The sequence below is a fragment of the Diplotaxodon limnothrissa genome, linkage group LG4, assembly GCF_057381915.1.
Source record: "Diplotaxodon limnothrissa isolate DT_005_m linkage group LG4, D_limnothrissa_male_GT1.1, whole genome shotgun sequence".
Taxonomy (NCBI): Eukaryota; Metazoa; Chordata; class Actinopteri; order Cichliformes; family Cichlidae; genus Diplotaxodon; species Diplotaxodon limnothrissa.
In genome coordinates, this window is record NC_140599.1 from 4,481,938 (window position 1) to 4,494,524 (window position 12,587).

The 12,587-nt window shown below is 41.5% G+C and overlaps 1 protein-coding gene across 2 annotated transcripts; it reads left to right on the forward strand.

Moving 5' to 3' along the window:
• Positions 1 to 836: 836 nt before the first annotated feature.
• On the forward strand, positions 837 to 8,604 carry nags (N-acetylglutamate synthase). Of its 2 annotated transcripts, none has more exons than XM_085351982.1 (9): positions 837 to 1,099; positions 1,226 to 1,731; positions 2,219 to 2,499; positions 4,241 to 4,454; positions 4,556 to 4,736; positions 4,902 to 4,941; positions 6,730 to 6,861; positions 7,851 to 8,033; positions 8,279 to 8,604. In XM_085351982.1, exons 1-9 carry the CDS (start codon positions 1,084 to 1,086, stop codon positions 8,454 to 8,456), a joined length of 1,731 nt encoding a protein of 576 aa, XP_085208108.1. In that variant the 5' UTR covers positions 837 to 1,083; the 3' UTR covers positions 8,457 to 8,604. The 2 variants fall into 2 exon arrangements, with proteins under 2 accessions (XP_085208108.1, XP_085208109.1); XM_085351983.1 differs by having other exon boundaries at positions 1,229 to 1,731.
• The last annotated feature ends 3,983 nt before the right edge of the window (positions 8,605 to 12,587 follow it).

A 12,587-nucleotide genomic window follows, 5' to 3' on the forward strand; every position in this document is an offset into this window, starting at 1 on the left:
TAAGGAGACGGCAGTTACTGTGAATTCACAGCAGTTACACAGTGATTAGTAATAAACAGCCAGTGAGAGTGAGTGGATATGACTGTTCCCACCACTAACACATGACCATAGCCCACTACTAGATTAACTTGTGACACATCTGCACCTGCTGCTATGATCACAGTGAGTAGAGGCTGAGTGGCTGCACTTACCCCTGGTACATCCAAATCTACCCACAAACATGTTGAAAGATGCAATGCCAGCAATGTGGATTGTCAACACTAAAAACAATCAGTAAGCAAAGACAACAGGGATCAGTTTTTTCTGTTTATTTAGCACCCACAACATTTGTAGTCGCCTTCTGCACAGGGGAAGTCCACACACACTGTGTGGTACCACTTTCCACAGAAGGTGCAATCTGCAAGATTGAATGAGATTGTCAGAGTCATTGTCTGGCTGTTTATTACTAATCACCTGCTGTACATTCACAGTAACTGCCATCTCCTTATAAATGTTTATTAGATTGACCACACTTATGCAGACTGTATATCACAACCAACTCTAACATGTTTGTTTGCAGAGGGCAGACACAGGCAGACTATGCTAACGACATGTGATGTTACAACACTGGTGAAATATTAGTGTGTTCACGACATTTTTCGTATGGGCAAAAGTATTGATATCAGGATGGTGATTCTTATGTGTATGTCATTTGGCATTTTGTACAAATGTAGGCTGATAATAAATACATGATATCATTTCATTCATTTCAAAGGTTTATTTGCATGACGCACAAACACACAATTGAAAGGTACAAATGTGCATGACACGAATTCAAACGTGGTGCAGATGTGTGTCACAGGTTGATCTGGCTGTAGGCTGTGGCACTTGGCCAGAGGTGGCGCTGGTTGACTCGACTCCATGTTAGTGCACAAAGTAAACAGCACGCTGTAGTTGTGAAGCAAAAACGCTGAATTCGGAGAAATAAACCGTGCGAGGGGAACGATAACGACGACAAGAGTCTCCCGATCGTTTACTCTTGCTGTCCTGTGAACAACAACGGCGTGGTGTTACTTGTTTGCTGTTTTCGCGATCGCGTCGCGCATGAGGATATCACCAGGTGAACTCGCCACATTTTTAAACATTTTGTTGTTCAACAGCATCAAGACTGACGGAGTGTGTTTGAGACAACCTCACAAGTGTCACAGGTGACACATTTGGCGTTTTTTTGCTGGTTTGTCGGTAGCAGCTCCTGAAACGCAAGTCTGCCACACATCTGTTCGACCAACGCCAGTTGATCTAAACGCCAGTAGATCTGGAACACCGGTGCCGCTCAGCTCCAGCCGTTACCGCCACCGTCAAATTACGACTGTCAACATGTCGAAAGTGAACAGGGGTTCTCATGGATGCCGGGCCATGGTAATAGCAAGAAAGTACCTATCGGGTCCGGCCTCCCCGGTCCTGACGCGGAGCTCCAGCCAGCGTCAGCGGAAAATGCTGAGCCGGCAGCACCGCATGGCGAGCTGCAACGCGGCCGGTACCGAAGGAAACCCCGCGGCGCTGGCCCAGCAGGAGCACCTGGGGTATTTCTCCACCGGTGGACGACACGCGAAGACCAACCTGAATCTGATTTACCGGGACGTGAAAGCTTTCCTCAGTGAAGTTGGTGGAGATCCCCGGGAGGCTCGGTACTGGTTGACCCAGTTCCAGAAAGCGACTTCGGCTCATTCTCCCGCCTTTGCTGTTCTGGAGGTAAAGTTTTACTCACCAAAAGACAAAAACAAACAAAGATATTAGAATAGGTTTCATGTTTGTGGACATGAACTCCATAACGAGGAAAGAAATCACCAATGATACGTGATTAAATTAAAGATAATTATCAAATTAAATAAACTGAAGACAAATACATAGAGTTTGTACCTGCATAGTTCTTACCTGGCAGTTAGTCCATACTCAGTATACACTACAGTATACACAGTTTCATGAACTTTCTCTCTTTCTCAAAGAAAAAACAGAAATCAGGTGGTTTTTAAAAAAAAAAAAAAATTCTAGTACACTACCTAAACAAAAAATGAATAAATACAGCCAAAAATATAAGCATGTACTTAAATAATCAACAAAAAACTGATAGCTCTGTAAAAAACCTATTCTTATTAGACTGAAGCAGATCCCGTGTCAGCCAACTGGATTAAATTCTAGACTCTAATACTCAAACACCGTGTTTTTCATTTTGCACCAGGTGGACAGATCAGTGTTTGACAGCAGGGAGATGGTTCAGAGCCTGGCTTTTGGCCTGTCCTTCCTGCAGCGGATGGATATGAAGCCTGTGGTGGTTATGGGCTGGTCAGATCACCTGGAGACAGGGCTTGCCAAAGCAATGTTTGGGTCTGAGTGCATGAAAGGACTAGTGAATCGGTGCCAGCAGCTGACTGAGGCGCTGCAGCAGCACACTGCCAGCGTCCTGCCATTCTTCTCTGCAGAGTCACTCCTACTTCTGCATGAAGCACCGCAGGGAAGCAGGTGAGAACTGAGAGATACCAGTTCAATCTAAGGGAACTCTTGCTTATAAATTGTGAATTTAACTTCAGTATTTATTTTACTGTTCAGATATCAATGAAGTAGGTAAATTATCTGTAAGTCATTGGCTATAATTACTGTTTATGCAATTAATCTATGCACCTGTTTTATCAATTATTTAATGGAAATAATAAATCATTATATCTGCTATAGTTATTAATTAGCCAGCTCTTATTCTTAAGGTGTCAAATACTGTGATTTAGTCCAGGCTACGGTTTTTGTACCTGCAACACTATGTACAGGGTGCCTGTAAATGGTAAATGGCCTGTATTTATATAGCGCTTTACTAGTCCCTAAGGACCCCAAAGCGCTTTACACATCCAGTCATCCACCCATTCACACACTGGTGATGGCAGCTACATTGTAGCCACAGCCACCCTGGGGCGCACTGACAGAGGCGAGGCTGCCGGACACTGGCGCCACCGGGCCCTCTGACCACCACCAGTAGGCAACGGGTGAAGTGTCTTGCCCAAGGACACAACGACCGAGACTGTTGGAGCCGGGGCTCGAACCGGCAACCTTCCGATTACAAGGCGAACTCCCAACTCTTGAGCCACGATCGACCCATCGTGCAACTGTACTCTACAACCAGTTGCACTTTTACCTTGTTATTTAACCATCAGTTTCCTAATGATTAATCACTTAAACTCCCAGAGACCAGCCATTTGGCTAACGGTTATTTTAAAATGTGATTTTTAAAGGTTCTCATTATAAATATATTTTAAATACAAGTATGCTTTTAATGATTAGTGTGGGTGAGTGAATGGCAGTGGGGGAGGTCTTCATCAATAGAGAAAAACTGTAAAAGCGGTGAGAACACAGTATAAAGTCATAAGGCAATGTCCTCTTTCACATTTTCCCTTTGGGCCTTATGTTTCACACCCTGGTTTAGACAGTTCTTAGTAAGGCTGGGCCATATCATACCGTTCACGGTAATACCAGTATAATGATGGGCAATGATAAGAAAATGAAATATCACGATAGAATATGGGTAAAACGCGCATGCCCAGTGCCTTTGTTTTCGTACGCACATGGCGGAAAAGCACGGCGGCAACGGAGAATGAGACGGGTGAAAGCGGATCGTTGAGTGAAACGGATGAACCAGAATTGGTTTGTAAAAATGCTGCAACTTCACTGGTGTGGAACTGGTTTGGCTTTCGTTCATCAGATACACAACAAAGCACAATTTTTGGTAGAGCATGCTAGCGGGCCGTCGTTAATTCCGTGTTTTTTGGAAAATGAGGCACTCTTAAAATCCTTTGATTTTCTGAAAAATCGACATTGACATCAGCAATCTGTACAAAAATCTTTTAGCACGACTTTGCTAACCTACGACCCCGCACCGCTTAATGGATTGTCAGAGCATACGGCTACTGTAGGCAGGAGCCTCGTGGAATACTGTGCTTCAACATAATATTTCATTAATGTGTGTGTATAACCACTTTTTAAATTTTGTGTGGCTTGTTTAAATTAAAATACATTGATGTGTGTGGGGTTTTTTTGCATTAATAAAGTTGTGGAGTATTACAGTATTATGTCTCGCGTCAATTATATCGTTAGTTATATTGCTATCGCAAATTTTCAAATGTATATCGTGATAAATATTTTTGGCCATATGCCCTGCCCTAGTTCTAGGTGCTCATGAGGTTAGGCCCTTACTCTTCTTCTTTCCCTCTCCTTGCAGTGCGCCTCCATCCATTGCTATGGATACCAACCTTCTCCAGTGGAGTCTGAACTGTGGGGCAATCCCACTGGTTTGTCCGGTAGGCAGGGACGCGCAAGGTTGCTCGGTAATGTTGGACCCGACAGAGGTGACGGCGGCAATATCCCGAACCCTGCATCCACACAAAGTCATGTTCCTGAACAACTTCGGGGGCCTGCGAAGCCAAGAACAAAAGGCACAACATCTGGCTCCCACGCTGACTCTGCTATTATTGTCTTAATTTTTTAATCATTTATATTTATATAAATCATTTATATGCTTTCTATCTTGGTGCAGGTGCTAGGTACAGTGTCGCTGCCTGCTGACTTACCTCGCCTGTCCACTGCGACTTGGTTAAGCGCACCAGAACGCCAAAGAGCGACCGCCATAGCCAGACTTCTCAATCAGTTGCCAGCTGAGTCCTCTGCTGTGATCACATCGGCAGACACGTTGCTGACCGAACTGTTCAGCCACAGAGGTGAGACAACCGACTGACTTCTGTGGGTGCCACATGTACACATGCAGCCATGTATGGAGACACACCTGTTTTGAGAGGCACCATATTTGTATGTGTGTGAAGGTTGTTTTGGCGACCACCTCAAAAGATTTTAACATAAGTTTTTTTGTCTGTTCTGTTTCTCAGGGTCTGGAACGCTTTTTAAAAATGGAGACCCCATACACCGGTCAGTAGATATTACACAAACTCCGCCAGTATGAATTCAAACCAGGTCATAATCCAACATTAACCCCAAACAAGACATTACTTTTACCTCCACACATGTACCAGCATAAAAAAGAATACACTGCTATACAGGGAGTGCAGAATTATTAGGCAAGTTGTATTTTTGAGGAATAATGTTATTATCGAACAACAACCATGTTCTCAATGAACCCAAAAAACTCATTAATATCAAAGCTGAATGTTTGTGGAAGTAGTTTTTAGTTTGTTTTTAGTTTTAGCTATTTTAGGGGGGTATCTGTGTGTGCAGGTGACTATTACTGTGCATAATTATTAGGCAACTTAACAAAAAACAAATATATACCCATTTCAATTATTTATTTTTACCAGTGAAACCAATATAACATCTCCACATTCACAAATATACATTTCTGACATTCAAAAACAAAACAAAAACAAATCAGCGACCAATATAGCCACCTTTCTTTGCAAGGACACTCAAAAGCCTGCCATCCATGGATTCTGTCAGTGTTTTGATCTGTTCACCATCAACATTGCGTGCAGCAGCAACCACAGCCTCCCAGACACTGTTCAGAGAGGTGTACTGTTTTCCCTCCTTGTAAATCTCACATTTGATGATGGACCACAGGTTCTCAATGGGGTTCAGATCAGGTGAACAAGGAGGCCATGTCATTAGTTTTTCTTCTTTTATACCCTTTCTTGCCAGCCACGCTGTGGAGTACTTGGACGCGTGTGATGGAGCATTGTCCTGCATGAAAATCATGTTTTTCTTGAAGGATGCAGACTTCTTCCTGTACCACTGCTTGAAGAAGGTGTCTTCCAGAAACTGGCAGTAGGACTGGGAGTTGAGCTTGACTCCATCCTCAACCCGAAAAGGCCCCACAAGCTCATCTTTGCTGATACCAGCCCAAACCAGTACTCCACCTCCACCTTGCTGGCGTCTGAGTGGGACTGGAGCTCTCTGCCCTTTACCAATCCAGCCACGGGCCCATCCATCTGGCCCATCACGACTCACTCTCATTTCATCAGTCCATAAAACCTTAGAAAAACCAGTCTTGAGATATTTCTTGGCCCAGTCTTGACGTTTCAGCTTGTGTGTCTTGTTCAGTGGTGGTCGTCTTTCAGCCTTTCTTACCTTGGCCATGTCTCTGAGTATTGCACACCTTGTGCTTTTGGGCACTCCAGTGATGTTGCAGCTCTGAAATATGGCCAAACTGGTGGCAAGTGGCATCTTGGCAGCTGCACGCTTGACTTTTCTCAGTTCATGGGCAGTTATTTTGCGCCTTGGTTTTTCCACACGCTTCTTGCGACCCTGTTGACTATTTTGAATGAAACGCTTGATTGTTCGATGGTCACGCTTTAGAAGCTTTGCAATTTTGAGACTGCTGCATCCCTCTGCAAGATATCTCACTATTTTTGACTTTTCTGAGCCTGTCAAGTCCTTCTTTTGACCCATTTTGCCAAAGGAAAGGATGTTGCCTAATAATTATGCACACCTGATATAGGGTGTTGATGTCATTAGACCACACCCCTTCTCATTACAGAGATGCACATCACCTAATATGCTTAATTGGTAGTAGGCTTTCGAGCCTATACAGCTTGGAGTAAGACAACATGCATGAAGAGGATGATGTGGACAAAATACTCATTTGCCTAATAATTCTGCACTCCCTGTATATGTATGTGTGTGTGTATATATATATATATATATATATATATATATGTATGTGTGTGTGTGTGTGTGTGTGTGTGTGTGTGTGTGTACGTGTAGGTATAACTCTCTAGATGGAATTGATGTGGATTGTTTGCTGGCGCTCATCAACAAGTCGTTTGAGAAAACTCTGAAGAAATGCTACATTGACTCTCTGAAAGGCCGACTCCACTCCATCTACCTTTCTGAAGGGTGAGTGCAACTATTCAAATGAAAGAATACCCAGACCGAAGGTAAAAAACACCACTTCATTAATTCCAGGTCTTTTTCCCTTCTACTACAATTCTCAAAAATGATTTTCACTGTCAGACAGGAAAAAAATCACTGACAAGCGCAAACTACTCTTTACAATCAGTACGGATTTAGAACAAGCCAGTCTACAACATGAGTGTTAACAGGTCTCATAGAAGAAATGACAAATTGACGAGACAATGACAAAATACAATAAGAAATTCATGGCTGGGGTATTTCTTAATCTTAACAACACATTTGATACGATTAACCATGAAATATTATTAGGATGACGGGGAGTGGGAACCAGACCTTGTGAAAATGGGAGAGTATAAATCGGAACGTTTGGACATTGTGTGTGGTGTACCACAGGGATTCGTCTTGGGGCCACAATTATGTATTATGTTTATCAATGATTTATGCAAAATGTCAGATTGTTTAATATTTGTTTTATTTGCTGATGACACAAATATCTTGGGTGTGACTTCTGAAATGAGCAAAATTTAGAAAATGGTTTGATATAAGTAATTGCTCATTCTGAAAATGAGAAAATTCATTCAAAAGTCACTTTACAGTTCTTGTACTTAGGATGTACTTTAGTTACAGTTAAAATTGAAATATTTTTTCAATCTTGTAGAGGTATTAATCACAGTGTGGAAAATGCAATGTATAAATGTTTGGTTTTGTTTGGTTTTGTAAAGCTATATTTCTTTATGTGTTATTGTGTGTATATATGTATATAGTGAATAGAGATTTCCATGGCAACTTGTTATCTTTTACTTTATTTTTTTCAATTTACAATGAATTTTGTTGTTTTAGTTATATTTACATGTTCAAGGTAAAGCAGAAAATTAGTCAGTCAGTTTATATATGTCCAAATATGGTTTGAAATAGTTATCAGCATCACCGACTGTGAGAATGTCAGCTGTTGGACATCTGTGTCCTTCCAGGTACAGCGCAGCAGCTATCATCACCATGGAGCCGGTGAACAGCGGCACTCCCTACCTCGACAAGTTTGTGGTGAGCAGCAGTAAGCAGGGCCAGGGCACCAGCCACATCCTGTGGGAGTGTATCAGACAGGACCTGGGTAAACTCTTCTGGAGGTCTAGAGCCACCAACAAAATCAACCCCTGGTAAGACGTGAGCTTTTTAGACTTTCACACTGGCATTTACATTACATGAACCACACTATGAACAAACATCTAAATATATGTTAAAGACTGCAGAAAAAAAAGATGACAATGTGATGATGATGCAATGTGCTAAAGTCTTGCTCCTTATTGGCTGCTTTTTCACTCATTTTTAGTCCAGTCTTTTCGTTGACCATTTCAAGAGAATATTTTGTTTGTTTGACATGTGTTCTCTCTCTTTCCATCAGGTATTTTAAGCATTGTGATGGCAGCTTTGTTAATGGTATGTGGACTGTGTTCTGGTTTGGCCTGACGGACATCAGAGATTCATACGAGCTGGTGGAGTACGCCAAGAGCCTTCCTGATTCATTCCACAGTGCTCCCACCTCCTCCCAGCAGCCTCCTCCACCTGCTGCAGGATCCTGACTCACCTGCTTCCCAGCAGTTCACTATGTAGCTCTTCAACCTTGAAAAATTGTGAACATTAAAACTTTTAGGTCTAAGGGCCTGGAATTTCATTTTGTTCAACTCTGCACCATCAAACACGGTGTTCTCAGTTTTTCTACACCTTGAAACCAGAACCTAAAGTTATGTGAAGACTTTATTAGTGCAGCTTTTCTCACTTACAGGGAAATGTGTATGTATGTGTATCCATTCAAAGCTGGGTCCACACCACACATGGAGCAGCTCATTGTTTCGCTTTCTCATTTTGTGCTGCTCATTGTAGTCCCCACCCAGTTCTGCAGTCACTGTCAGCTTGACCACGTGATGATGAACTGAATGAACCAGGTTATCATCTGCTGTAAGTTCTGATTAGAGTTGCTTTCCAGTTCACACCAGCTGCACTGCAAGATGACCTGAAGAGGCAGCAAACTGGCCTGCTGATATGGGAAATGTGAGACAGGAACAGCTGCAGCTCTTCCAAAGACAAGAGTGAGAGAATTATCCACTAGTAAAATAATCATTTTTCTTGGACACATAAATTAATTAATTAAAATGTGAAGTGAGTCACCAAATACACTCGGGCATCAGTTAACATAGCATGGTAGCCTGCTCAACTAAACTGTGTGGAAAACACCACAGTGTTTTAACAAAATATAAAGAATCCTCTTTTTAAAAAGAAATATGGCCACAATCTAAATCATTCTAGAGACATGAAGCTCAGGTTTTCCACTTTGCTAAGGCATACGGACATCTACACACAGGGGGCTACTTTACTTGAAACCAACCCCTGATGTCCAGAGTGGACTCTGAAACACTGCCAGTGCTGTGTAGCTAACAAGTTCAGCACTTTTAAAAACTGCTGATATATCTGACAGCACAGTAATAAAGGCGGTGTTGAAGTTCAGACCATTTGGCTCATGCCAAATGTAATTTCTGGGGACCAACATGATTTTATTAATAAACACATTCCTGTGATCGAGTCATCAAATACATAAAGATGTCCAAATGACTTTAGAGTACACAGTCATATGTATGGGGACCACAGTTGGTGATGAATCTTAGTGCCCCATGAAAAACACTATCCAATTAATGAACAGAAGCACATCTACAGGGAGTGCAGAATTATTAGGCAAGTTGTATTTTTGAGGAATAATTTTATTATTGAACAACAACCATGTTCTCAATGAACCCAAAAAACTCATTAATATCAAAGCTGAATGTTTTTGGAAGTAGTTTTTAGTTTGTTTTTAGTTTTAGCTATTTTAGGGGGATATCTGTGTGTGCAGGTGACTATTACTGTGCATAATTATTAGGCAACTTAACAAAAAACAAATATATACCCATTTCAATTATTTATTTTTACCAGTGAAACCAATATAACATCTCCACATTCACAAATATACATTTCTGACATTCAAAAACAAAACAAAAACAAATCAGCGACCAATATAGCCACCTTTCTTTGCAAGGACACTCAAAAGCCTGCCATCCATGGATTCTGTCAGTGTTTTGATCTGTTCACCATCAACATTGCATGCAGCAGCAACCACAGCCTCCCAGACACTGTTCAGAGAGGTGTACTGTTTTCCCTCCTTGTAAATCTCACATTTGATGATGGACCACAGGTTCTCAATGGGGTTCAGATCAGGTGAACAAGGAGGCCATGTCATTAGTTTTTCTTCTTTTATACCCTTTCTTGCCAGCCACGCTGTGGAGTACTTGGACGCGTGTGATGGAGCATTGTCCTGCATGAAAATCATGTTTTTCTTGAAGGATGCAGACTTCTTCCTGTACCACTGCTTGAAGAAGGTGTCTTCCAGAAACTGGCAGTAGGACTGGGAGTTGAGCTTGACTCCATCCTCAACCCGAAAAGGCCCCACAAGCTCATCTTTGATGATACCAGCCCAAACCAGTACTCCACCTCCACCTTGCTGGCGTCTGAGTGGGACTGGAGCTCTCTGCCCTTTACCAATCCAGCCACGGGCCCATCCATCTGGCCCATCAAGACTCACTCTCATTTCATCAGTCCATAAAACCTTAGAAAAACCAGTCTTGAGATATTTCTTGGCCCAGTCTTGACGTTTCAGCTTGTGTGTCTTGTTCAGTGGTGGTCGTCTTTCAGCCTTTCTTACCTTGGCCATGTCTCTGAGTATTGCACACCTTGTGCTTTTGGGCACTCCAGTGATGTTGCAGCTCTGAAATATGGCCAAACTGGTGGCAAGTGGCATCTTGGCAGCTGCACGCTTGACTTTTCTCAGTTCATGGGCAGTTATTTTGCACCTTGGTTTTTCCACACGCTTCTTGCGACCCTGTTGACTATTTTGAATGAAACGCTTGATTGTTCGATGATCACGCTTCAGAAGCTTTGCAATTTTGAGACTGCTGCATCCCTCTGCAAGATATCTCACTATTTTTGACTTTTCTGAGCCTGTCAAGTCCTTCTTTTGACCCATTTTGCCAAAGGAAAGGAAGTTGCCTAATAATTATGCACACCTGATATAGGGTGTTGATGTCATTAGACCACACCCCTTCTCATTACAGAGATGCACATCACCTAATATGCTTAATTGGTAGTAGGCTTTCGAGCCTATACAGCTTGGAGTAAGACAACATGCATGAAGAGGATGAAGTGGACAAAATACTCATTTGCCTAATAATTCTGCACTCCCTGTATTATCAATAAAAATGATCTCCACCTGTTTCTGTTTTACATAAAATGAAAAACAGGAATTATTTCTATAACCCCCCCCCCAAAAAAGTTTCAGTTTTCTTATAATATACTAAACCATAATCACTTGGAAATCCTAGATATTTAAAAGTAGACACCAACTCAGTTTGTTGACCACTTTTATCAAATTTTAATATGACATTGCTGATCTCACAACGTCTGAAAACTAGAGGACACATTTTTTGTGTGGTGAGGCTGTATCATATATGACAATAACAGCAGTAACAGTACTGCAACTTTTAATATAATATGACTGAAAAGGAGACCATAGAGATTTAATCTGTTCAAAGATCCGAGATTGAAGTACGTTTACCAAAACTGAAAGTTTAGATTAGTGTATAATTAGTTAAAATAATATGATCACCCCCTTTTAATAGAGGAGTAAGAATGGCAGATTAGTGCAAGGGAACCTTTAGGAAAGGTTAAAAATAGATGCAACCGTGTAGCTGAGATTATGGCTGCTAGCTTTAGGAATCTGAGTACGCTGATTTACGAGGATTAAGTTCTTTTTCTAACCTCTGTTGTGGTAAAGTGAATAAAATTTAAAACCTGAGTATTCCTAGTGGTTCTTTCAGGAGTTTATGTATTTCAGTAGATGTGCCAGAATTACATTAAAATATTTTAGTATTCAGTTCTTACACACTCTGACACCAGCTTGATTCTGGAACAAATCAGGAAGGCTCTTGGCGTACTCCACCAGCTCGTATGAATCTCTTTTTTTTTTTTTTTTTTAAGAGTTGTTCATCTTTTTATTTGTGCGTTCAAAAATATTTAGAATCTAACCTGACCTTTATTTTTTTATTTTTTATTTTTTTGGCCTGTCCCGTTTGGCTCTTTTGCATCAGAATTGTTGTCTAAAGGCAAAGAAAGATGCCCAACGGATTTACTTTACCAAACTGACCATCCCAGCCTTGCCGTAATGGTCCATTTGATTCACCTTTTATTGTTTATTTTATTTTCACTTACTGAATACGGGACAGACTTGACTGGGGGAAAGAAGGGGAGAAAGAAAGAGGGAAAGAGAAACAGCTGAGAAGAGGGACGGGGGAGAAGGGCAAAAGACAAAAAAGCTCGTATGAATCTCTGATGTCCGTCAGGCCATCACCATTAACAAAGCTGCCATCACGATGCTTAAAATACTTGATGGAAAGACAGAGATCACATGTTAAATGTCAACATTTATATTTACTGCAAGTGGTAAAAAGATTACACATTGATGTGTTATGATATATGCATTTTTTCTTGCACAAAAGAAAATTTTCCCTGATCACAAAGATGAGTGAATTATGTAACACAAAGTTTCATGGGAGCTGTGCAGTTTTGTCTTTGACCAGCAGGTCGAGCCCTGTGTCAACAAGATTCACAATAATAGATAGGACATATGT

Bases quoted from the DNA above. Each gene is read 5' to 3' on its own strand.
- nags (XM_085351982.1), top strand. The intron at 6,862-7,850 runs GTGAGTGCAACT...GTGTCCTTCCAG, and splicing joins TCCATCTACCTTTCTGAAGG to GTACAGCGCAGCAGCTATCA. The intron at 8,034-8,278 runs GTAAGACGTGAG...TCTTTCCATCAG, and splicing joins ACCAACAAAATCAACCCCTG to GTATTTTAAGCATTGTGATG.